The sequence below is a fragment of the Ciconia boyciana genome, chromosome 4 (assembly GCF_034638445.1).
Source record: "Ciconia boyciana chromosome 4, ASM3463844v1, whole genome shotgun sequence".
NCBI lineage: Eukaryota > Metazoa > Chordata > Aves > Ciconiiformes > Ciconiidae > Ciconia > Ciconia boyciana.
The window spans coordinates 18,539,290-18,567,010 of record NC_132937.1 but is presented as its reverse complement, the minus strand read 5'-3'; the positions used below and the strand labels follow the sequence as shown (position 1 = coordinate 18,567,010).

Here is a 27,721-nt window from a genome sequence, read left to right as displayed (position 1 = left end):
AAGCTGTGTATCTTGAACTATATGTAGGTGCCTACATATAGTCTTGCTCTTCACCTCGAAATAGGGCAGCATGTATGTGGTCCTGAACTGTTTCCTGAAAGTGTTTTCTCAGATGCCTAAAATCCCCTGGTTTTATAAGGAACTCACATTTCTAAGTAGGTGTCTAAAGGTTTCAGTGTCTAAATACTAGAAATACAAGACCTTTATGTCTAGCCTTACAAGAATGTAAGAGGCTTGGAGGATGAAATCTGTTTCGCCTGTTGTCTTAAGTGACTTCTCTTTTAGTTTAAAACATGTCTTGAACAAAAAACCCTCACCCATATGATTTAGCAGTCATTCAGCAACAGTAATAAATCAAAACAAAAAGTCCAGTTTTGTCTTTAATTTATAAGCATGTCTAATAATTAAGAGCCCTTTAAATTGTAATAAATCTGAAGAAGATGGATTAGAAGCTGAGGTTAAAAACATGATGATCTAAGAGATCGAAGTGTGTGTGTTATGGCATTGACACTGTATATTGAAGGAAGAAAATGTAATTTTTTTATAAAACATGGAAGTTCAAAGCCTTTAGAAAAAGTAGTGTTACACAAAGTTCACAAGCGGTCTTAATTTACTGGGAGGATAGATGATAATTCTATATAAATACTACGCTGAGTATGAATCATTACTCGCAGTGAGGGTGACAGAGCACTGTCACAGGTTACCCAGGGAGGTCCTGGAGTCTCCATCCTTGGAGTTATGCAGAAACTGTCTGGACATGGTCCTTGGCGAGGCAGCTGGCTCTAGGTGGGCCTGCTCAACCAGGAGGTTGGACCAGATGTCCTCTAGAGGTCCCTTCCAACCTTAACCATTCTGTGATTCTGTGAAATAAAGGTTTAAGAGAGTCATCTTCTAAATTCAGTTGAGTAGGTACGCTTCTATCAACCAAATTACATAACTTTTGGGAACTTTCAAATACAAACTGTACAAATTGTGTGACACTCCAGAACTAAAAAACCTCACTCAACACCTGCCCAAATAAGATGCTGATTCTCCTGTAGGCTGTTTTTCAGCTGTGATTACTAGACAAGGTTATTTTTAAAGTATTGTTATACCTGAGGCTGACAAATTTCAAATGAGTAGTGTCTTGAAGAGCTGTGCTCTTGAAGAAAAAACATGTTTAAGTTGACAAAAAAAAATTTCATAAGTTGTTACTGGCAGCTTTTGCCTCTGCCCTTACAGATGCAAATCAGGAGTGATGGCTATGTTAGGAAATGATATGGTATTCACAGTGAAAGTCAATTCTTACAGAATAAAAATTCTGATTAAATATGTTTTCTGTCTTCCTAAAATTATACCTTCAGTACAGTAACTTCTGGATCAAAGTGATTTTTTTTTTTTTGTTCAAAGTTCACATAATTTACAACAGTTGCTTTATATAGAGATGGAGTGTTCAAGTTCCTGGTTTTACCCTGCTCTTTCTGCTACTATTTAGTATTTTCTGGCACTATACCTTCTCAAATAGGTACCAGAAACTTTATCCAGTCTTGTGCTTGTAATAGAGCTTATACTGAGTGAGAGTCTAATGATCACATTCTTTAACATCATGAAAGTGTGATGTTCAGTGTTGTACCCTCATACAAATTTCACTTGGGATGATCACTTGAGAAACTTGCAACCTTTTATCTTAGTATTAAAAGGTTTCAAATCATCACATTTATTAACTTGATAAATTTATTAACATAATAATATAAGCTTCACATAATTTTCAGTATTAAATATACAACCAATTTCATTTGTCCAAAGCAGGCTTGTTCTTCGTTTGTTCCAACTGTAGTTAAGTCCTTGAGGAGAACATAAGTCAGGCTTCTCTGTAGAAAGCTCTAAAACTGCAGTACTCCCTCAGGCTGGCTGTTCGGTCTTTACTGGTGTAGTGGCTTCAGGCAAGCACCAAGGGGAGCCTTCTGTCTGTAGTCTGTAATATGGTATGCTGGCTTAATTGACCTTGGAGGAGCTGCACAAATGAAAATGAGTTAAGTCTGTGTTTAGTACATGGATTTGAAAAAATACTAAATATATTTAATGTATTTAAATGAAAGCTTTTGACATACATTTTGAGTCAGCCTAAAAATCTGCTGAATTTTGAAGTACAGCTAGGGAAGCTATAATGTTAATGGAGGATGGCCTCATCTTATACTTTCTTTTACACTTCATTCCTAAAAATAAGTAAATTACTCAATATCTAATTAATTTATATGAATGTATCTCAGTCAGTTATTAAAATGGCTTTGAATGTTTTAGATGCATCTTTGTTACCAATTTAAATTATTAGCGTCTCTTATTCCCTATCTCCAGAGCAAACTAAGAAAAAGATTTAATTACTGCCACAAGGGTTATTGTTTTATTCAAAATGTTGTCTCTTATTCAAAATGTTGACTCTTCAAAGTGACAAGTTTGAATAAGTGAACAGAAAATGGACCCCCCCCAACTTTTTAATTAAAATATTATTTGTAACCTAATGGGTGGGGGTATATATATATCTCAAAATGCCTACTTCACAAACTTAGTGTACAAAAATGAGCTCTAAAAGTAACTCCTGTAATGGCTTGAAAAAACTATTGAAGGAAGAGAGGCTTTTTAGCACAATTAAGTATGCAAAATGTAATGGTTGTGGCATTTATCAACTAGCAAATACATTGCCTGCTTTTTTATTAAGCATCCTTGTGATCTCCCTTAGAAAATTGACTCTGATGGAATTTGTTTCTTGGGTTGAAGAATGCTTATGACAGATCTCAAGCAGCCTTCTCTGATAGAATCATAGAATAATTTAGGTTGGAAAAGACCTCTAAGATCATCGAGTCCAACCATAAACCTAACACTGCCAAGTCCACCACTAAACCATGTCCCTAAGTGCAACAACTACACATCTTTTAAATACCTCCAGGGATGGTGACTCTACCACTTCCCTGGGCAGCCTGTTCCAATGCTTGACAACCCTTTTGGTGAAGACCTTTTTTCCAATATGTCAATGTAAACCTCCCCTGGCACAACTTGAGGCCATTTCCTCTCATCCCATCACTTGTTACTTGGGAGAAGAGACCGACCCCCACCTGGCTACAACCTCCTTTCAGGTAGTTGTAGAGAGCAATAAGGTCTCCCCTCAGCCTCCTTTTCTCCAGGCTAAACAACTTCACTTTCTTCAGCTGCTCCTCATCAGACTTGTGCTCTAGACCCTTCCCCAGCTTCGTTGCCCTTCTCTGGACACGCTCCAGCACCTCCATGTCTCTCTTGGAGTGAGGGGCCCAAAACTGAACACAGTATTCAAGGTGCGGCCTCACCAGTGCCAAGTACAGGGGCACGATCACTGCCCTAGTCCTGCTGGCCACACTATTTCTGATACAAGCCAGGATGCCATTGGCTTTCTTGGCCACCTGGGCACACTGCTGGCTCATATTCAGCCTGCTGTCGACCAGCACTCCCAGGTCCTTTTCCACCAGGCAGCTTTCCAGCCACTCTTCCCCAAGCCTGTAGCGTTGCATAGGGTTACTGTGACCCAAGTGCAGGACCTGACATTTCACCTTGTTGAATCTCATTCAGCTGGCCTCAGCCCACCGATCCAGCCTGTCCAGGTCCCTCTGTAGAGCCTTCCTGTCCTCAAGCAGATCAACACTCCTGCCCAACTTGATGTTGTCTGCAAACTTACTGAGGGTGCACTTGATCCCCTCGTCCAGATCATTGATAAAGATATTAAACAGAACTGGCCCCAATACTGAGCCCTGGGGAACGCCACTTGTGACCGGTCACCAACTGGATTTAACTCCATTCACCAAAAGTCTTTGGGCCCAGCCATCCAGCTGTTTTTTTACACAGCGAAGCATATGCCCATCCAAGCCATGAGCAGCTATGACAGAACATTATTATTCAATGAAATGGTCAAAGAGGGGTGACTAATTGAAAAATACTGGCAGTTCCTTTTTTTTTTTTCCAAGAGTGCTGAGCACGTAAGCTTAAGGAAATATTAAAATGAATACAGATGCTGCAGATTAAAATACCCCTTGGCAAACAGATCTCTGTCTATAATGCTGTTCAGTTCCATGATTCTAAAGCAAGACTCTGTGTATGTTTTGTGCTATCTTTGACTGTCTAGATAAAAATCATGCTAATAATTTTCTACCGTCTTGTTTAAAAGATCTTCCTTCTTGTATCTGCATTTCATTCTTCTATAAATTAGTTATATAAGACTTAAATTTATTAGTGTCACTAGGTAGCTTTGCTTTGGATGCAAAACTTAATTTACCTAACAGTTCAAACACACATCACCTTTTTGTACTTCCTAATTTACTTCCTGATTCCTCATTACTGCAGAGTTCAGAAAGATGGTTTCTCTCTGTCCTAAAGAAATCACTTACCAGATTTCTTTTTTTTTTTTTTAAATTTTTTATATAAATGTTTCTTGGTATATCAGAATTCTTACCATCTTTTTGTAATGCAGCTCTAGTATGACCCAAGTAATTGTTTAAATTACGCATTTCAAACTGAAACTTTGTTTGCAAAACACTGTAAGAAACTTTTTTTTGCTTTATAAGGTCAATATTTTCCTCTTAAGAAGTGAGTCAAGAGTATACCTAGAAACTGGCTTCCTAAAAATTATGAGTTGTACTATTTTGATTTCTGTTGACAACATTTTTCTTTGCATATGTATATAATATTTAATCTTCAGATTATGTAAATGTCTTACTAGGGTTTTTTGAAGTTACTGGTGTTTCAGTTGTTCATTTTGCTACCTATTGCATCTCACATATGGTTCAGTACTATTGAAAGGGAATACAGTGAATACTCCCCAGTAAAGGTCTGACCAATATTATAAACAGCATGGCTGCACATAAGCTCTGGGTAGGAAGGAAAGTTGCCTTGTGCATCTAAAGCAAGAGATGTATATAGTTTTTGTCAAGTTAATGCTGCAGAAACATTTTAAATGTAGTCAGTTGATCTGAGAAGGGAAAGGTAGTGATCAAGTGATGTAGCTCTTGCATTTTGGTACTGAAAAAGTGAAAGACAGTCTTTGGTACATTGGAAATACAATTTCAGGTATGGAATTGTGGTGATGTTTCTTCAATGAATTTGAAAACTGTTGATAAATTTTAACCTTACTCAAACAAGTGTTAAGAAATTTTGAAACAGCTTTGAGATCTTCTTTAGTATTTAGTGGCTTCAAAAGATCTTTCTGAGGATCATAAGTCTTATTTTCCCTTTGGTAAATTTAACATACAACTAAAATAACATATTTGATGCCACAGCAACCAAATGGCATACTAAAAGCAGTGTAATGTGTTTATTAACATCTGAATTTGCTAATAAATTCTAAAGAAGGTGCAGAGAATTAGTAGTATCTGTTACATAACTGTGCATTTAATATCTGCTGACCAGTTTCAACATTGATTCAGTCTTTGTGAATATACTCCATATGTTTTAAAACAAAAAGGCAAAACACCTCATCTTGTTTGTTAGTACTTTTAATGAATTTGGTATCAGCTTTACTTTTTTAAACTCATAATTTCAAATTGGAAGCTGAAGATATAAAATACATGGTTATAAGCCTTACAGAAAATAGTGAATTCTATTTTTTTGAGAGCTGCTTAGCATCTTCTAGAGATTGCACTTAAACATATTTTTTTTCCAAGTTTTGCATCAAGATTTGATACTGTATGAAGTGTTGAAAAAGTAATTAAGTTTGCCTTTCCTTCTTCTACAGGTAAACTATTTCACATTGACTTCGGTTACATTTTGGGTCGGGACCCTAAGCCGCTACCTCCCCCAATGAAGCTGAATAAGGAGATGGTGGAAGGTATGGGGGGCACGCAGAGTGAACAGTACCAGGAGTTCCGTAAGCAGTGCTACACAGCCTTTCTCCATCTCCGCAGGTAACAATACTATTTTGATGCTAAAATTTATTAGAGCCACTGTAAACTAGGAGAGGAGTAAATGAATCAGAGAAAATATTTCTGTTGAAAATGAAAAACTTGTTTGAAGTCTGAACATAGACACAAGAATTCGTGTGAAACAAAGGAATGAAAACATCACAGCATTGGTGTAACGTGGAGCTTGAATGTAATTGTCCTTCAAGTTAAGGTCCCCAGTTTTGCTTGTTTAATAATGGAAATAGCTTTTTTCATAATTCCTGTGGTGTATTAATTGATATATTTCTTTTTGGATATGTTTTTGCCCTTAAGCAACTTCTTCTCTGATTATTGATGATCAATTAACTGTCCTTTTAACTCTAAGTCATTATTCATTTGCTACTTTAGCCTCCTCCAGTTTAGAGTAGTGATGATCAAATTCTTTGGCTTGAAGATGGCATACATAAGGTTAGTTGGGTTCAGGTCCTGCGGGACAAAAATTAGCTACTTGTAGTGACAATCAAGTATGTTAGCAGTTTCTGTAGATACCCAGAACTGTCACAGCTAAAACCTCTTCAGGCTTTATTTATTTACGGACCAACAGATCTCTCCTTTAGACTTGGAATCAGCTTCATTACTTTGCAGTGACCATATCACTTGCCATTAACTTTCTGAGCCAAGTAGCTCAGCTTTGTTCTGTTTGAACAGAACGCAGGTAAGCGCTCTTAGTCTGTCCAGTGGTTGATTTAGTACATCTTCCATGGAGATGAAAGAATTTTACTTTGATATCAAGATCACATAATGTAAACCTCCAAATATGTGGGAAAAAATCAGTAATATGAAAAGCACATGTGAAAAGTATATGTAGTATGAAAAGCAGGCAGGCAATGATTCGAAGTAAAAATGCTACATGTACTTCTCTCCGTGTTAAGAAGGAGTAAGGAGTTGGTTTATGAACTGACATTATTAATGGGTTAAAAACAATTCAGCAGCATGAAAAAACAGCATCATGTTATCAGCAAACAATGTTCATGACTTCAGAGAACAATCAGGAAGGCTAATGTATATTCCATGTTCTAAATACTGCTTAAAACTGTTTTGTAATACTGTATTTCTTATTTGTGAAATACTTGAGTTGTTTTTATTGTTTATACCTAGCTGCTTCCATGGAAAGCTCTGTTGTGTCAGTGAAGAATTATCCATTGCATTAATTTATGAAATTATTTGCTACAAAGATCATCATTAAGTGTGGAGTATAGCAGTAACTTCGGTATAAAACTAAACTGTAAATCAAGATGGTTTCATTTTTAATGTCTGGGATTGTAGTTGTAATTATAGTCTCTGCAATATTTGTTCAGTTTAATAGGAAAGTATTTTTAAATGGTTCTGGATAAATATCTTCAAGGCATTCAACAAAGATGACATAAGATAATATTGATATTACTATAACTATTACTTTAAACAGCTAGAAATAAAAATGATTAAGATTACTTGCTTATTGAAAAAAAGAATAATTAGAGGTGGAATGGCTTAATTCTAACAGTTCTGCATGTTGACACAAACCCATTTACACATACTTCTTCTGGCTAAGTAGTGTGAAATCATAATGTCTGATTGCTAAGACAAAACACAAATTCTGTTTGTCTTCTCCGTCAATTTGTGTTTTATTCTTTCTTCTTTATTCCCTGGGTATAGACAGGTCTCTACGTATTTCAAGTGCGGTATCTCAGTGTTTCAGGATTCCTGGTGGAGTGGGTGTTGCATAGTGAAAACAAAAGCAAGTTAAAACTTATAAGTGGAAAAATAGTTTTGTTCATTGTTTTAGGTTGGAAGCAGTTTGGCACAGGATTATTGATATGCGAGCTTTTTTGTTGGTTTTGGGTTTTTTTTGTGGGGGGCAGTGGGGGAGATGGTTTCCACTTTTTTGAACAATCGATCATGTGTGTTTGTCAGCAGTTCTGTAACGAAGGAACAGCCTCTGTGTTCTGAATGTGTTGCTGGGCAAATTGTGGCTGGCAGCAGAACTTGCATCCTCACTTGGGCTGTAGCAGCCTTTTATACCTGCATTATACACTTTGAGCCTATTTAAAGATGTTCAAGTCCTGTTATGTGTCAGCATTTCCCTTCCTCTGAGAATTCCCAGTTTACACATCCTCTGCAGGATCCAGCAGAGAAGAATCCAGCATCAACATTTGAAAGTTTTTCCCAAAGTGAGGTTCTAGATTGTAAGGATTTCCCCTGTGTTAGTCATGTGAGAAGTTTGATGTTCAGTTTGAGTTAGTAGGCATAGGTAGGGACAAAGGATTGACAAGCAGCAGGAGACAGAAGCTGTGGTTTGGGCTGAGATGCTTGTTCTGTATGGATGGGGATATCCAGCTGGCTGGACCAGAGTGTTTTTCCCCAGTCTTTTCTCAATGGTGTAGTGGACAGAGGAGGCCATATAGATCTGAATGAAAAAACTATAAGCAACAAGTGGAAAGCTGTGATGGCCTTGGGAAGTGCTGATTCTTTGGAAAGGCTGTAGCTAGGACGTGCAGGCTCTAGCTAGTCTTCTAAAAGTTGGGAGTAGATGGTGAAGAGAGAAGAGCAAAGGTGAAACTCTTTGGGATCAGGTCAGTTTTGGCTGAGTCTGGACTGTGAGGAAATGCTTTTGGAAGAGTAAGCACCATAGTTCATTATAGCTGGTTGGGACGATAGTGATTGTGGAGTATATGTATGTCTTGAAGAGAAGAAATGAGTCCTGGGGGGACCCAGGTTACATTGCAGAAAAGGCAATCCCATTTTAAATTTAGGAATTTTTGAGTTAGACCAGATAAACAGGGCTTCAGTTTGGGACTGCAGATAACTAGACTTTCCTGTCCTGTCTTTGTAAGGGAAGTTTGTGGCTTCAAATTTGATAATGTATTGTGATGTCGACAGCCTAAATGTTCAGTTGGTTTAAGACACCTCTATGCAAAGGGGCCAGTAGATGTTCAAAAATTACATAAAGAAGTGCTTAGGATCAAACACATTTGATGAGATATTAAGCACTTAAAAATAAGCTGCTGTTCCTAGAGAAGATGGCAGTGAGAATTTGAACTACTGTTTGATGTGGATTTCTTGGTATATATGAGGCCTCTTCTATGTAGGAATAGTTACTTTGCTGGATTTCTTAAACTTTTACAGAAACTCCATGTTTTTAGCCCTTCATGTTCAAACCGTAAGTTTAATCAATGCAGCTGAGTGCTCATTTATTTTGGAAATTAATTTGTATGGGGCTTTGAGGAAAACAAAGAATGCATTTATGTGAGGAGGATTCAGTGTCAAGTTTAGGTGCTTAATTGAAGCTCCTTAAACCTAGAAAAACTGAGCTCCTAGTTTGTTCTGGCTGTGGATAGAGGCCATTCCAGAGGCCTTTGTAACATAGGTGTCAGAGACAAGTAATATGTCTTGCCTGGCAAAGGTGTTTGTTTTTTGTAAGTCAGATTCCTAACTCGGGTGTTTCAGCAAAATGTCTAGCCTTGGGATGACTTTGGGCTGTCAGTTGACCAGTTGTGAACATCTTGGCATATTTGCCAAGGATGTTGCCTATGGGAAGGATGACAGCCATCTATCTGTAAAGTACGAAGCTCTTACCTGTCTTGTCAAGTCCCGGTTTTGAATAAATTTTCTAAAAATCCGTGAAATGTGACAAGGTTCCTAGAGGCAGCTAACAAATTTACTTAATAAGCTTTTTCGTCCTTAGAGCACCATTTAGTTGATTACTGCGTTAAAGAGGTGTTGGGGTGAGGGGCAGAGGAGAGACCTGCAGGTAGTATAGTGAGCAGCTCTTTCCTAATTTTTGTCTCATCCCACTCCATACTCCCCCCAAAATGACCTTTTCTTGAATTTTTTTTTTAATTAGGTTCTTCAGAAGATCTTATGCTACCAGTGTTCTTACTTTAAGCACCAAGAACCAAAACAATTCATTATGTGGAACAGAACCAGCTCTTGACTGGCATCTATCAATGATGCCTAGACCTTTGAAATCTCTTTTACAAACCTCCATCACTTAAATAACCCCAGTGCTCATAAGCTCTTATCCTCTATGTGGTTCAAGAGCAAAAGGGACTCTGAGACTCTGGACTCCTGGGTCAGTTCAAAGGCAGAACTACCAACCGAAGCTACCAGTGACCTAGGAAGAGACTTGAGAGAATGTAGCTGTAAGATTTAAGCATGTTTAAAGGAAGATTTGCTTGTTTCAGGCAAGTAGGGAAAATTTTCATTAAAACCTGTGGTGTCTGTTCCTGGCACCAGAGTAACTTGACTGCCAGATTTATTAGCCTGATCTGAAACAAAATGGTACTGTAACTTTTCTTTCTTTCTTTAATCTGTGCTAAAGTAATTTTCTTGATTCCAGCCCCTTGCTGCTGGGAAACTGAAGCAGAACAGCTGAAACAAATTAGACAGTGAATATTTCTGCCTAAACAATTTATTTTAAATGTTTGTGTTACAAAGAGTTAAAACTTTCATTGGAATGTGTTAGGTAGTGCTAGTTCCAGATCATAATGAATTGTCAAGAGTTTTTGATGGAAGTATGCTTTTCTAGAGAGATTTTATGTTGAGCAGTATTTACTTTGTAAAATATGGCTATGAAGCAGTCCTTTTGTGTAGTTAAAATACTTTGCACTCCTTGCAATTGTCATCTTATATATATTCAGCAGCTTGCTAATAAACAAGTTTTGCTGCTAAGAATTCATTTTCTATCATGTATGAAGCTCCTAGTGCTCTTAGCAAAGCAATATTTCAGATTTTTGAAGTCAGTTACCTACTTTGTCTCTGAAAGGGGACTAGATCTCTTGACAGAGGAAGGGAAGTTTCAGTTTATGTTGAACAGCTTGAAAATTATCCTTTCAAAAAGCAACTTACAGCTAATTTCCTGCAAGGGCAAAATGGTGTTCTTTAAAAGATTCACGAGTACTTCCAAAACCATGCTAAAACTGAAAACTAAACTCTGTCTTGTCTTTTTTAATGGTTATAAATGACATTTGTACTTTGTAAGTGTAGCATGCCTACCAATGTTATTGCAGCTTAACTGAGCAACTGCAGACTTGGATCTGGTTAAATCACTTACATTCAGCTTGTTATGGCAAAAGCCCTTGCAGCAACTTGAAAAATCATTTCTTGTAGTTGTGAAGACTTCAGCTCTTCGAATGCTAATTTATATAATACTGCTGTATCACTGATATCCTTTTTAATAAAAAATAACCTTTGAATCAATATTCTAGCATATGTTTGTGCTACTAGAGGTAGAAAATGGCATTAAATCTTACAATATATGAAACCACAGTTTGTTTGATGTGTCTCTGAATAAATGTTCTGACAATTTTTAGAAAATTGTAACACAACCACAACAATCTGTTCAGTTTTGGCAGTTTGAGGGTTAAACTTTCACTGCTATTATCGGTTATCTTGTGTTTTTAACGTAAATATGTTGAACTAGTGTTACGAATGCATCTCCTCTGAAGCATTACCTATTCACACTAAGATGATGATCTGTTCTTACTTGAAGTTGTTTAAACTGTACAAAAGACATTTTGTACAAAGTGTTTTACCTAATTTGCTCTTCTGCTTAGGTATTCCAACTTGATCTTGAACTTATTTTCCCTCATGGTGGATGCCAACATTCCAGATATCGCTCTTGAACCTGACAAGACTGTAAAAAAGGTAACTGGAAAGCTTTCCTTGTCTTTCAGTAACCCACGTCATCATGTCATTAAATTTTCAGTCACTTGTGGTGACTTATTTGTAACTCATCCGAAAATACGTGCTGCTGTTTTATGTTTTGAGCAATTTCTAGAATCATTGAAGTTAAAGAGAATATACTTTTGAGATCACTTAGCACATGTGCCCATAAATACAGAAGTGCTCTTTATCATCCATGCAGTAGTGCACAGTCTGCTCTAGCACTCTGTTCCAAGTAGTATTTTAGCATTCTACTAAGAACAGTGATCCCACCTTCCGAAAATTTTGATAAGTGACTATATCATGAAAGATTGTTCCATCTGGTCTAGAATCCTGTAAGTCATGGATGGTTCTATAAAACCAGTCTGTGGGTAGATATAAAACTAATCTGCTGAAGATTTAAAACCAGTAGACTGGTATATCTTTATCACCAAGAAATTTTTGCTTGTTGTGAAAACACTCATGTCCCATAATTCCAGCTTTGTCCCTTTGCACCAGCCTGAATAATTCTTCTCCATTTGATGTTTCAACAACAGTTGACATTAGAAATACTGGATAAATGTTCATCTACATTTTATTACACTTACATTTTAAGCAAATGTTGGCTTTTTTATAACCTGATTTATAGTGAAGGGCTATCTGTTTTAATTCCACAAAAGACTTTGTGGAGTCTGTGTATCCAGTGGAAATCAGTTCAGTATAATTTTTATTCAAGCAGAGGATTTTATCTAAAATAGGCTTTTCTTCAGTGTTTTCAATAAGCTATGAAAGCAGAGGATCAGAATCGTGAATATTTCATGTTCTAATACAATTCCCTTAAAGAAAACTGAATTGTGACTCCAGCCAAATCTTTCTTTTTGCCTGCAAGAATTTGAGCATTTCTGTTCAGAGTTTCTTGGTTTCAAATTGATAAAAGGAATTCATGTAGCTATTGAGTTTCATTTCCAGGAAGGCTGGGCTAGCCAGAAGTGCTGTATTTTGTGGTAAAGATGACAGCCCTCCCTCCATTTGGTTGTTTTCCTTAGAAATTGACAGCTAGTTCTTTTTCCATATCAATATTTGAACCTCACCTCTGTGCCTAAATGCCCTGCGAAGATGGAACAGGTTACTCATGTAGAACATGGGAGACAAAGGCTTAAAGTAGAAAAACGAAACAGTTCAGTACCTACCAAGTTTTGATGGAGTGACTTCAATGGACAAGGGCAGAGCTACAGATGTCGTCTGTCTGGACTTCTGTAAGGCCTTTGACACAGTCCCCAACAACATCTCTTTCTCTCTCTGAATTGGAGAGATGGATTTGATGGGTGGACTGTTTGGTGGATGAGGAATTGATTGGATAGTTGCATCGAGAGGGTAATGGTCAATGGCTCAATGTCCAGTTGGAGATCAGTGATGAGTGGTGTGCCTCGGGGGTCTGTACTGGGACCAGTACTGTTTAATGTCTTTATCAGTGACATAGACAGTGGGATTGAGAGCACCCTCAGCAAGTTTGCAGATGATGCCAAACTGAGTGGTGCTGTTGACATGCCTGAGGGAAGGGATGCCATCCAGAGGGACCTGGACAAGCTTCAGAAGTGGGCCTATGTGGACCTCATGAGGTTCAGCAAGGCCAAGTGCAAGGTGCTGCACCTGGGTTGGAGCAACCCCTGGTGTCAACACAGGCTGGGGGATGAAGGGATTGAGAGCAGCCTTGAGGAGAAGGACTTGGGGGTACTGGTGGATGAAAAGCTGGACATGAGCTGGCAATGTGCACTGGCAGCCCAGAATGCCAACTGCATCCTGGGCTGCATAAAAAGAAGCTTGGCCAGCAGGTCGAGGGAGGTGATTCTGCCCCTGTACTCCGCTCTGGTGAGACCCCACCTGGAGTACTGCATCCAGCTCTGGAGCCTTCAGCACAGGAAAGACGTGGACCTGTTGGAGTGTGTTAGAGGAGGGCCACACAAATGATCCGAGGGCTGGAACACCTCTCCTATGAGGAAAGGCTGAGAGAGTTGGGGTTATTCAGCATGGAGAAGAGAAGGCTCCAGGAGGACCGACTTAGAAGAAAAATGAGGACAGACTTTTTAGTAGGGCCTGTAGTGATAGGACAAGGGGTAATGGTACAAGAGGGTAGATTCAGACTAGATATAAGGAAGAAATTTTTTACCATGAGGATGATGAAACACTGGAGCAGGTTTCCCAGAGAGGTGGTAGATGCCCCATCCCTGGAAACATTCAAGGTCAGGTTAGACGGGGCTCTGAGGAACCTGATATAGTTGAAGATGTCCTTGCCAATTGCAGGGGGTTTGGACTAGATGACCTTTAAAGGTCCCTTGCAACTCAAAGCCTTCTATGATTCTAACTTGTGAATGATGCGGATAACTACATTTTTGTAGAGAGATCTTCATTTGAAGAAAGAGGCCTTCCTAACAGAAGGTTCATTGTGAACAGAGAAGGACTTGTGGGTGATGTGATAGTTGGAGACGGTCTTGGGCATAGCGATCACAAAATGATAGAGTTTTTGATTCTTGGAGAAGTAAGGGAGGAGGGCTAGCAGAACTGCTACCTTGGACTTCTGGAGGGCAGACTTTGGCCTGTTTAGGGGCCTGAGTGACAGAGTCCCTTGGGAAGCAGTCCTGAAGGGCAAAGCAGTCCAGGAAGGCTGGGCATTCTTCAAGAAGGAAATCTTAAAGGCACAGGAGCAGGCCATCCCCATGTGCCAAAAGATGAGCCGTTGGGGAAGAAGACTGGCCTGGCTGAACAGAGCTTTGGCTGGAACTCAGGAAAAAGAGGAACATTTATGACCTTTGGAAGAAGGGGCAAGCAACTCAGGAGGACTACAAAGATGTCATGAGGTTATGCAGGGAGAAAATTAGAAGGGCCAAAGCCCAATGAGAACTTAATCTAGCCACTGCTGTAAAAGACAATAAAAAATGTTTCTATAAATACATTAGCAACAAAAGGAGGGCTAAGGAGAATCTCCATCCTTTCTTGGATGCGGACGAAACATAGTGGCAAAGGATGAGGAAAAGGCTGAGGTGCTTAATGCCTTCTTTGCCTCAGTCTTTAATAGCAAGACCAGTTGTTCTCTGGGTACCCAGCCCCCTGAGCTGGAGGACAGGGATGGGGAGCAGAATGAAGCCCCCATAATCCAAGGGGAGATGGTTAGCAGCCTGCTACCCCACTTAGACACACACAGGTCTCTGGGGCTGGATGGGATCCACCCAAGGGTACTGAGGGAGCTGGAGGAAGTGCTCACCAAGCCACTTCCAATCCTTTATCAGCAGTCCTGGCTAACTGGGGAGGGCCCAGTTGACTGGGGTTAGCAAAGGTGACACCCATCTACAAGAAGGGCCGGAAGGAGGATCTGGGGAACTACAGGCCTGTCAGTCTGACCACGGTGACGGGGAAGGTAATGGAGTAGATCATCCTGTGTGCCATCAGGCAGCACGTACAGGACAACCAGGTGGTCAGGCCCAGTCGGCATGAGTTTATGAAAGGCAGGTCCTGCTTGACTAACCTGATCTCCTTCTATGGCAAGGTGAGCTGCTTAGTGGATGAAGGAAAGGCTGTGGATGTTGTCTACCTAGACTTTAGTAAAGCCTTTGACACGGTTTCCCACATCATTCTCCTGTAGAAACTGGCTGCTCATGGCTTAGATGGGTGTTTTCTTAGCTGTGTAAAAAAACGTCTGGATGGCCAGGCCCAAAGAGTTGTGGTGAGTGGTCTTAAATCCAGTTGGTGGCCAGTCACAAGTGGTGTTCCCCAGGGCTCAGTACTGGGGCCAGTTCTGTTTAATATCTTTATCAATGATCTGGAGGAGGGGATCGAGTGCACCCTCAGTAAGTTTGCAGATGACACCAAGTTGGGCAGGAGTGTTGATCTGCTTGAGGGTAGGAAGGCTCTACAGAGGGACCTGGACAGGCTGGATCGGTGGGCTGAGGCCAGCTGAATGAGATTCAGCAAGGTGAAGTGTCAGGTCCTGCCCTTGGGTCACAACAACCCCATGCAATGGTACAAACTTGGGGAAGAGTGGCTGGAAAGCTGCCTGGTGGAAAAGGACCTGGGAGTGTTGGTTGACAGCCGGCTGAATATGAGCTATCAGTGTGCCCATGTGGCCAAGAAGGCCAAGAGCATCCTGGCTTGTATCAGAAATAGTGTGGCCAGCAGGACCACGGCAGTGATTGTCCCCCTGTACTCGGCACTGATGAAGGCCGCACCTCGAATACTGTGTTCAGTTTTGGGCCCCTCACTCCGAGAGACATTGAGGGGCTGGAGCGTGTCCAAAGAAGGGCAACAAAGCTGGTGAAGGGTCTGGAGCACAAGGCTGATGAGGAGTGGCTGAGGGACCTGGGGTTGTTTAGCCTGGAGAAAAGGAGGCTGAGGGGAGACCTTATTGCTCTCTACAACTACCTGAAAGGAGGTTGTAGCCAGGTGGGGGTCGGTCTCTTCTCCCAGGTAACAAGCGATAGGACAAGAGGAAATGGCCACCAGTTGTGCCAGGAGAGGTTTAGACTGGATATTAGGAAAAATTTCTTCACCGAAAGGGTTGTCAGGCATTGGAACAGGCTTCCCAGGGAAGTGGTTGAGTCACCATCCGTGAAGGTATTTAAAAGATGTGTAGTTGTTGCACTTAGGGACACGGTTTAGTGGTGGACTTGGCAATGTTAGGTTTATGGTTGGACTTGGTGATCTTAGAGGTCTTTTCCAACCTGAATGATTCTGCAATTCTAACAGTATGCTTGCAGCACATCTTTATTAATTTTATCTTTATAAGGATGACATGTTTGTTTCTGGCCACCTATTGGAAAAATGGGGAGAAGTACTTTTTTTTTTCCTCCCCAAAGTCTACAAATAGATGCACAATAAATCCTGGGAGAAATGGAAGTATGTATCTACAGGTAGCACAGTGACTAATTTTGTAAAGTTTGTCGTTGACTGAAGTAGTCATCAAGAGATCAAACTGATGGTTTCATTGAATTCCAGGAGTGGTGGTTCTTTCATGTTTGCAACAATAAGTTTGAGACTTGCTATGTTTCTTACTCATCTCTGTCCAGAGTTCACTGTTGCTTGGCATGACAAGTTGCTTGAAGTGTTTGTTCTTGCCTTGAATGCTCTCTCGTGAGCTCTGACATTTTTTATCAAACTGAGTCTCCCAGTGTTCACTGCCAATTAACATGCAGTATCCTTGTTTCTTCTTGGCATCATATTTTCTGTTGGTAACTCTGTAGAAGCACTGTTCGAGGGTATATTGCTTTCTGTAACTAATAATAATAGGATGCCAGATTCTGTAAAATATTTGTAAAAGATTGTTTTAATGTAGCAGCATTTGAATGTTTCAGACACTTCTAAAACTGTTAATCTATATAAATTTCCCATGTAATTTTATTGAAATAACATCAAGATACAGAATTGAAAGCCAACAAGTCTTTTCTGCAGCTCTTAAATGTGTTACAGTTCACTGTAGTTAAAAATCGAGATTATATAAAGCATGATTGTATTGGATCCAATTGGAGGTTATGGAAGGAAGCAAAGTCTAAATGAAGTTGTAAGAGCTATGAATTTGATCAGTGTAGTTACTTCTATATTCCCTTACAAAGTATAAATAATAGTGCCTTCATTGCATGAAAAGAACATAAGCTTAGTTGTTACATGACAGATCACTCTGTGATCAAATGCACCAATTAGTTATTGGGATACTGAGGTCTGACAATGCTGCAGCCTGGTGAACTGTGACTTTTACCCTCATGGTAGGTTTAAGTCTGTATTCACAGAGGCTTTAAAATGTGCAAGGAGCTAGAACTGAACCAGTAAGGCGAGTATTTCTGACAAGGAATGCAAATCACTTTCACATTTTCAAGTGTTTTGAGAGGAAAACATTTACTTTCCCAAATTCTGTAAGTTCATTTACAGTGTGCTTGTTCCTTTAAAAAACAAAACCCATGCAGTAAGGTATTATCAGAAAGATAACCAAATCATTTAGCTTGTTCATAAATATTTTCTTTGTAATTGATAGACTTTTCAGCCCTCCCCCAAGTATTGTTATTTTATATAAACTCTCATTTTTTCTGACAGCTCAGCTGTTTTTAACTCCTGTTAATTGTTCAGGTTTGGTCCTTTTGGTTCAAAAATTGTCCTTTGAATATACTCCTAGAATTTGTGCAAAAATATTACATGATAATGGGATCTCTAAAGAGTAGGTGAACAGAGGGCCCTTCCATAAAGTGGTTGTTGACATTATGATCTCCTGGATACATACAGCTGTGTTCTGGTTTTAGTTTTTTGCTTTTAAAAAACAGTTGGCAAATCAGCTGTAAATGGACTAGGATCAGAATCATCTTAACCCATTATAGAATGGTGAATAGGCCTTTTTTTCTTCTTTTAAATAATGTGTTAGAAAACTTGTTTTGGATATTAAACACCCATTAGCCTGTCTCAAATCAGTTATGAGCTTTGTTAGTACTAATGAAAAAAGGAGCAAGGTGCCTTGCATCTCTTGGGCTGAGTGGCAAGTTTGTTCAGTCATTTAACAAAATAATACTGTACCTTGCTGCAGGAAAATGGAATAAATCCTTTCAGCATCTCAGTTGACTCTTTTTTTTTTCTATTTTTCTTAAAGCTTTAAACAAAAAATCCATAAATATTTCAACAGACTCAAATTAGCTGAAGATCCATTTTGGACTGACCTGTAAAATTAAATTACCTTTGCTGTGTGAGTCAAGTCAATAGCCATTTTAACAGTGATATCAGTTTCACAGAAGACGAAGGTGGAGATTTACAAATGTTTCTGTATCTAAGAAGGTATCCTCCTTACTAGTGTAGGTGGAAGTTCATAGCCAGCATTTTCCTTATCGGTGCTGTAGTAATACTCCTCTGTTTTGCAGAGCCCTCATTTTTGCTTTAGGGGGCTGATGAGCCATTGAGGCTCTGGTCTCCCAGAGGTAACTAGGTTACCTTTATGTAAATTTGGTGACAAAACAGAATACTAGTTTATGATTAGAGTACAAGGAAAATTATATAATAGAAAAAAAAGTCTTATTTTTAAACAAAGGAATGCTTACTGAAGAGAGTATTATACTTCAATTATTTTGGGAAACAATTCGTTTGGCATAGAGATCTTCGATGTTGGAATTTTTCAGTAGGTGCAGCTATACTGCTGTTACCAAGTAGGCATTAATTATTTCTAGAGATTGTTCTTTAATGGTCAGTTTTGATTCCTCCAGGTGAAAGCATTGTGATGTTAGATGGTAGCTTAAGTTCCAGTCTAATCTTCACAAAGTGACATAATGTGTCCTCCTCACTTCTGATAGGCAGGGAGGTGCTTTATGTTGCAGGAAATACCTGCCCGCTGGTGAAAAATACAGTAAGATTGTAAAAACATGCTAGTGAGTAAAGCTGCCTTTGGAAATATTTTTGGCGTTCCCCTTTCCTAAACTTTAAGAAAGTAATCTACTGAGTTTTTAGAACTAGAATGAGGGTTTAATTTTTGTAATCATATACATATTCTAAATAAAAATAAAATTTGCATATACCATATGATAATGATGGCTAGAGTAAAATAAACTGAAATAGAATAAAGAAAACTACAGTAATTTTGTATGGCTAGATTTCTTGTGCTCTCTTCTGTCACTTCCTGTGATATATATGTGTATGATAACAGGATGCTCAGTAGTTAGACTGAAAAGATGGTTGGAATTCATCAATCCTTGGACTTATGTTCAGACAAATCAGGAAACAAAGATCATGAGAGAACGTATTGTGTGGAACATGTCCTCTTTATTGAGGCAGTGGATGGTTTGAATTGTGAAATTTTTTTTTTTTAAGAATTTCAGACTGTTATGTTAAATGAGACCTTTTAGAAAAATTTGAGTGCAGAAAGCACTCAAGGAATATTATTACTAAGCTGAGGAATGAAAGGGAAGGCAGGATCTTTATAGTTGGAGACTGTTTTTGCCAAAATGCTATCTACCTTCCAGTAACAGTGTTACATCCCAAGGACCTAAGTGGCAGAATGTAATTGTATAATCAAGCTTGAAATCTAACTGAGAGTATATTGTCTGGGTGTCATTTCTGTCTAATAGTTGTGAAGTGTGTTGGGGGAAATATGTATCGAGTCAAGGCAAAATTGAAACAGCAGCTTGTCATGTATAACTCTCAGTAAAAATAAGTATAGATTACACCTGTTTGACATGGTTTACGGCACAGGATGGTGTAAGCAGAGCTGGGCACTCTGTTCCTGTCATCTGTGAAGGTACTTTCACAGTCGTCTTTTTCAAAAAAGAAGCAGCTCTACACAAACTGATTTTACCTATTGGAGAAGGACAATGACGTGGATATTTTCTTCCTGTTGGTGTGAAAAGAACTGGACGCTCCCAGTGACCTGTTTCCTGGCTTGTATCAAAAATAGCGTGGCCAGCAGGACTAGGGAAGTGATCGTGCCTCTGTACTTGGCACTGGTGAGGCTGCACCTCGAATACTGTGTTCAGTTTTGGGCCCCTCTCTACAAGAGAGACATTGAGGGGCTGGAGCGTGTCCAGAGAAGGGCAACGAAGCTGGGGAAGGGTCTGGAGAACAAGTCTGATGAGGAGCGGCTGAGGGAACTGGGCTTATTTAGCCTGGAGAAAAGGAGGCTGGGCTTGTTTAGCCTGGAGGAAAGGAGGCTGAAACCTTATGGCTTTCTACAACTACCTGAAAGGAGGTTGTAGTGACGTGGGGGTCGGTCTCTTCTCCCAAGTAACAAGTGATAGGATGAGAGGAGATGGCCTCAAATTGTGCCAGGGGAGGTTTGGACTGGATATTAGGAAATTTTACTTCACTGAAAGGGTTATCAAGCATTGGAACAGGCTGCCCAGGGAAGTGGTTGAGTCTCCATCCCTGGAAGTATTTAAAAGACGTTTGGATGAGGTGCTTAGGGACATGGTGTAGTGGTGGTCTTGGTAGTGTTAGGTTTACGGTTGGACTTGTTCATCTTAAAGGTCTTTTCCAACCTATACAATTCTGTGATTCTGTGTGACTTCATTGACCAATGCGGATTTAGAGCATACCAAAATTTGACAGTACCTTCTTACTTGCTTTGCATAACATTTGTTTTCAGAAATTAAATCAGTGCTGACCTTAATGATGCATTCTCACACCTAAAATTGGACTGAAAATGAGTTAGTCAGCATTGGCCTGAAAACAAAAAGAGCTCTGTTTGAAGTTTCACAACTGTTCTTTGAGAGTGTGTATGGAAAAATGTTTTTTTCAACCAGCTATCCACTTTCAGCATGTGTATCCAGTATTACTGGACAAATTGGCTAGTACCTTTCAATTGCAAGAAAAGCTTGTTTTAGTGACTCACTTCCCTCACTCCAGTTTCAATCACTACTTTTCCCCATAGAAAAACTCAGAAAACGGTGATTACCAACTACACAAAATTGTCCTCATCCTCAAAACCATAGGAACCCTCTTCAAATTCTTGGTGTTTTGTTTAACAGTAAAACGTTTGTCAGTTTTTGACCAGGAAAAAGTAGCTGCAGAGCTTGAAATTAGTTGTCTTTTTGATCCTTTCATCTCCTTTTGTCCTCTCTGTACTATTTATAAAGAAAACTGTCAGTGTAGTGTGCTTCACTTCATGGTTCATGACACCATCTCCTACTGCCACCCTCTGATTTAGGCTTTTCTGAAAACCTGCTTTGGCTCAAAAATGTCACAAAATGAAATTAAACTGAAAAGTAGTGGAAGCTTCTCCCCTGTTTGCCTCTCCCTTTCTGTGGCCTCTGAGGTAACTGCCTTTAAATTTTCCACTCTTCGCTTATTCTTTTCCACTTCTCAGTTTTCAGGAAAAGAGCTGGGCTGAAATTTCTGTATGTTGAATTTTCAATGCATAACTGGTAATAAAAGGAAGATCTCCCCACACCCCCCTTTTTTCTGCCAGTGCTACTTGCTTTTTTAATTTCTAGTACAGTTGCAACACTAATTGATAATTGTTGGGCTTTTTTAAATTAGCCAGTGCTATAGTAGTAAAGTAGTAATGACTAAAATCTGGAGTCAGTTATACAGCCAGTTTTGCGTAAGGAAGAGGTAGGCCATCGCTCTTCAGATGTAGCTAATGTATTCATCATTGTCACCTCCTAACAAAAAAGGCTTTTGATTTTTTTCTACAGGAAAGCCAGATGGTTTCTATCTGTCCTTCATAGGAAATTTGACCTTTAAATTAGAAAACATCAGGGACTAGTGATTCATTGGCGCACAAAGAACTCAGCAGGCATTAAAGGACTGTGTCCTAATTGACTGAGCTGTGTTTCAGATGCCCATTGATTAAAGAAGGTGCTGCAAAGATGCTGCAACTGTTTCACTTACAGGCGAGGTTATTGTGAGTGTAGACTCAAAATACCTGGCTTCCAGCAAGCAGTAGGTAACTGTGTTTGTGAAATTAGTCCCATTCAGTCTTGATAGCACCTTTGGGTATACGCAGGAAAAGACTAAATGCAAACCATTCAGCAGAGTGGAGAATTTTCTTCTTATGGAGTGTAACACTGAGAGCACCCTCTGTGTTTCCAAGTCTGTGCAAAAATTGACTAGGTCTCATCCACCTTGATAAGAAAATGAGTATTATAAATGTTTGGAAACTAGCAAGAAGAGAGAGCAGACATGTTTTGTTCCTTTTACATTAAACACATCAAAGTAAAATTATTCTTGTTCTACAAGTAGGAAAGCTGAAGCAGAGATATGATGTGACTTGAGGTACTGAAAGAATTTCTGAGCTAGCTTTCTTCTAAGCCTGAGCTAATTTTGCTAGTTTCTTCATCTGGTTTGTAGTAAAACTCCCTGTGCTCTTTCCCCCTCCTCTGTCCTCTCCAGGAGTCAGTCAATGGATAATTGAGAATTGAGTTCACAAGTTAGTGAAAGGGAAAGGACTTCTAATTTGGTGCTTGACATGCCTTTTTAGGCAGTGGATATCTGTCCCTTTTCACCTGACTGAAGAAGCAAGTATTTGTTAAAAGGTGGAGCTAGGAAACATTTCTGAGATTTATTAATGCCAAGAGGAAATTTACTTTTATAGGAGAAATAAACTCAGTTTTCCGTGGTCAGAGTCTGTTTGTTTCAGTATTTATATATGCTTGCTGCTCTGGGGAGGTTTATTCTTTATAAAAGTGTCACATTGACATGGAGCTTATTTTGCCTAGGCAGACATTAATCTTTCTGTCCATTTGGGTAATGACGCTGCAGCTGCGCACCCAGCTTTTCTGTTTCTAGGCTGTTGATTTTGCATGTATATTAAGTCATTTCAAAATAAAATTAAAAAAAAAAAGATGGAATAAACATCACAACATGAAAAGAGTGTAAGAACACTCCTGTGCTCTTGTTGCTTTATATCATGCAGTCTATTTGATTAGAAGTTTTTGGACAATATAATGAAATTCTGAGCTGGAACAGTATCATCTTTGTGTACTGCAGCAGCTGAAACCCTTATTTTCATGGAAGTTCAATTTAGTGATGTTCACTAACATCTTTATTGGCTTCTATTTAAAAAGGAAAAAAAAGATAGGGAAGCCTACACAGGCTTGTCTAGCAACTGCAGTTTGTTCTAATCAAAGCCTTGAAAACAAAAGCTATTGTTGGACAAGTCTCTCAAATAAAATTGTTCATGGAGATGTGGCATCTGAATAGTTTGTACAGTAAGTTGTTTGGACTGCAATAAACAGGGAAAGCAAGAAAGTCTTTTGCTGAAGACGATGAAATGTAGTAAAGGTTAAGCCAAGAATTTAATGCCAGTTTCTGCTACATGAACACTGAATGCTGACTGTTGGTAACAATTATAAGGCAAAATAGTACAAAATACAATGAGAACCCTACTAAATATTGTTGTTTTATTTTTTGGCTATCAATTGACTTTTTTCTGAAGTTTTAGTAGTAGTCAGGGTGTTTACATCCAATGTATATTATGACCCAACAAAAAAGGACACTGAAGTTTCTCTTAAATTTAAGTAGCTGCCTTTGCAATGAGCAATCCCATACTGGAGTGTTAAATTGTGTAGCTAGTAGTCATAGAGAACACAAGCTTTGCTGCTTAATGTTGCTGGAAGAGTAAATACTAGAGCATCCAGCAGTCTTCAGAATGGCTGACTTGCAAATAGGCTGAAAAGTAAATAGGATTGAGAAAGGGTTCTTGTGTACATGTGATATGCTAGCTCAAAATCTATTACTGCCTTCCTCAGTAATTATGAGAAATACAGCTACAAATGTTCATGAAGTATGGATTTGGATACTGCCCTGCAGTTTATAAAAGCTTTCTAAGAATTTCTAAAAAGCCTCTCTTAACCTTGAGCCTTAAGTACCTAATCCATTTTAGGTAGCGTTTTAGCAGTGAGAAGATGTTTTGTAGTAAAAAAGAAAAATTCTTGAGTTTAATACAAGGTTAACTATGGCCGGTACTGCACAGTATAGGTGAAACTTGAGGCCCAAAAAAAAAAAAAAAATCCATACAAATCTGCTATTTGGTGAGAGGGAAAGGGCAATCTTGTGCTTAAGGAGCAAAAAGCATGAGTGAAAATCTTGGAACATTGCAATGACGTGCATTTACCTGCACTAGCACTATTCCCGACTGGGTTTGTGTATGATCTCTCAATCCCAAACCTGTCACGCTTCCAAGAATACAAAATAACAAAAGGGAGAAGGGTAAACCTGGAGATTCATTCAACTGAATGAAGACCCAGGCCTGCTATTGTCTCAGACCTTTAACTGCAATTTATAATAGCATTAGGGTTTTCTTGAGTATTTTGTCTCCTCTTAATTTGCCATCCTGATTTTTATACTGTATGCAGCTCTGTGGGCCTGACTGGAAGTTTTCTGTGAAATCAGCTTCATACAACCTATTTGATACCATTTTGAAAGCGATAGTCTTTTTAGTTTTACTTGAAGACAGTTCAGGCAAAAGTGAAGTACGAGTTTACTAGCAATTAACACTGCCCATTATTCTTGTAGATGTTATGGTAGTATTTCTTGATGGTTTTACTGTAAAATATATATTTTTTTTTTCTTTCTTGGCTTGTTACCTTGCTAAGTTCCCATCTTCTGTGTGATTCTGCAGCAAGTGATGATCAGCTTTTTTTCTATTCTCATCATAAGTTCAGCTCCAAGTAATTTATGCTTAAATGCTTCTCCCCTCACCCCCACCCCACCATATTTTCTTCTGAACTGTCCCTCGTGGTTTATCTTTATGGCTTCTTCCCCTTTTGATTTTGATTTTTATTTTTCTTTGAAAACTAAGCTCTGTCATAACTGAAGTGGCTTTCTTACGTGATACTTCAAATTTAACTGAAGTATAATAAAATTTCTGGTCATGCAGATTCATATAACTATGCATTCCTGTTCTTTTAAGCTTTATTATGAAACTGTCCACTCTGCAAGGGGATAGGAAGTGGACAACATGAAACCTTAAAGTTGAATGTCAGTATCTTCATGGACTCTAGTTCTTTATCCAGCCTTTTCATCCTTAAACATTCAAACTCTGCTGTTGAGACCTGATGTTTTAAGGTCAATGTGTATATACAGTATGGGGCTTAAAACTTTCCTTTCTGGAAATAAAGCAGAAGTTTAACCAGATTCATCAAGTTTTATTTCTTTTCTCTTTGACAAATACTAATGACTAAACTAAGAAGATGCACTTAATTTAAAATCCAAAGCGAGAACTCTAAGTAAATAATTCAGGTGGGATGTTTTTGATGCCTTCATGGTGGACATTCTTCCTAAGTGTGTGGAATTAGTGTGTTCATCAGAATATGACCCCCTCCAAATTAACTTTTTTTTTTTAACACCATGCAGAAATGTCTTCCTAGTTGCACCTCCTCTGTGAGAAACCATTGGCTTTCAGAGTATATGGTTTACTTTGGAACTCAGAGATTTCAAATAAGAATTACTATTGGTTTTGTTACAAGAACCATAAGTCAATGTATATTAATCTTGTTGCTGCTGTTGCAGCTCTAGAGGTTAATTTGTCATCTTGCCATGTTTCTTCTCGGTTAGGTTGCAGCAGTCAGTTTTAATTGCAGTGCTGAAAAACTTTCATGCAAAGATCTAGTACTTGGCAGCCTTTGGTCCTGCTGTTAATTGCAAACTGATTTTAAGGTCTAACTGTGGGTAAATTTCTTTCCACATATATCAGTGTACCAGTCTGTTCCTGGGGAAGGTGGGAAGTGGGTTTAAATAGTCATTAATTCCATAGAATGAAGCTGCATCTTAACGTCACTAACTGCAAGACTTTCTGAGAAGTTCTTCTGTGAACAAAATAGAAAATTGCTGAAGCACTTGATTACTAGAGTTGTGTAAAAGAGCATTACAGTGATACTTTTTTCTTCAGTTAGCAATTTTGCTGAATTCTCATTACATTACCTTTTCTATGAGCGTGAAAATAGATCTAATAGAAGTCTGTGTTCCAATTTGAGGAGGTATTTAAGCTTGTGCATAATTGCAAGCATGTGAATAGTCCATTAAATTCAGTTGGATTCTACTGTGTGCTTCATTGGCTGTCAAACTTCTGTCTGTGGGAGATGATAAACTTCCTTCTCATCATGTTGGTTATGAAGATAAAAGTTCTGTAATATTAGCCTGACATATCTTCTAAATCTCTCCCTGGTACTTGCTTCCTTGAGAGTTTGAACTTTTTCAGCTTAATCTATTCTTTCATATTGATCAAACTTCTTTTTGAGGGGAAGTTGAGGAAAAACTCAATTTACGCTTACTTCAAACATATCAGCAACAGAGTTATAACAGTATTTTGAGTGTAGCAGTGTTATCTTTCTGTACTTGGCAGGCTAGCTTATGCTTTTTATTGTAGCATTGAAAGGCACTATTCTGGAATACATTGCCTTTGCAAAGAATGCAGAGTAATACTAAACTGAAATCTTGGAGTATTTTGCTGTCATAAATAGGGTGGTTGCATATGCGGTATCCTTGGTGCCTAGAAAGAATACAAAATGGGAAGAGAAGGTAGTATCATCTCACAAATATGACCTTATTAAGAACTTTGTTGAAATAATTTGGCTCACATTTTTGTCAATGCTTTAAAAAAAGTGAATGCATGGAAAATGTTCAGGAAAGACTCGATTCTGTCTTGCAGTAAATCTCCTTAATCATATCCAGGAGAAGGTTAAGAAGCAACTTAAATCATGTGATATTTGCCTACATGAGAGAGATTTCTGATGGACAGTTCTTTAATGTAAGAAGTTTTAATGAGCTCAACTGTTTGAGATTTAAATTTAACAAATTCAGATAGGGAATAAGTCACAATAGTTAAATAGGGCAATTAATCATTGAAACAATTTACCTAGGATGTGAAGCATTCTGTCTCAGTATAAAGACTCCATAAAAGAGATTCTTACAGATAAACTGGAAGTTACATACTTGATGCAAAAAAGTTTGATACAATTTTACCTAGCTCATTATGCAAGAGACTGAAGTAGGTTAATATGATGATCTCCACAAGAGCTCACATCATTTGAAATTTATCTTTATGAGAATAAAGCACGTGATTAGAAGGCAGCAATTAATTTTCTGTAAGTAATGTGAATTTGCTGGGCAATTTTCATATTGTGGTCAGCACTACTTTGCAAGGTGACTAGTAGTTTTAAACTTTGGGAATAAGATTAATTAGAGAATGCTGGAATGTTAGACTCCTTAATTCTGAGAGATTGTGGATTTGCTAGTGAGGTCTTAAAAAGCACAAATTATTTTCCAAATTAAGCACTCAAAGTTAGCATTGTTATCCAAAAAATGTGATTTTTTTTTTTTTTTTAGAAAGAACCGGAACATTTGCCATTCCTATATGCAGACCTTGCTGCACAGCCAGCACTTCAGATAACTTAGAAAATGATGGTTTGATATCTGTAGCAATTCCTCAGATCCGTGCATCAGATTATTTGGACTCATCCAGAATGCTTATTTATGCAACTTCCTCTCATAAATGTTGTGAGGGATAAGGCATGTCTGCAAAATTTACTTGGATCCTGTAAAGCAAAAAAATTTTTTTTTTTCCCCTAAAGATCTGTTTAAGCTCTTGCCAGTTCTGTGTACAGAGGTGTTTTGAGTATTAGCAAAAGAATATCTGTAGTAATGGTGCTCGTGAGATGTTGCTGTCAGGAGCAGTCCTGAACAATTGCCATGGAGTTAGTTGGAATTCACAG

General features: G+C 38.6%; 1 protein-coding gene across 1 annotated transcript in view; it reads left to right on the top strand.

Annotated features, from left to right (window-relative positions):
• Nucleotides 1-27,721, top strand: part of PIK3C3 (phosphatidylinositol 3-kinase catalytic subunit type 3) — an 81,820-nt gene that overhangs the window by 46,985 nt on the left and 7,114 nt on the right. Inside the window, exons 22-23 of the mRNA XM_072860074.1 lie at nt 5,732-5,900; nt 11,471-11,561. Of these exons, the coding sequence (XP_072716175.1) occupies nt 5,732-5,900; nt 11,471-11,561 (260 nt within the window). The remainder of the gene's footprint in view (nt 1-5,731; nt 5,901-11,470; nt 11,562-27,721) is intronic.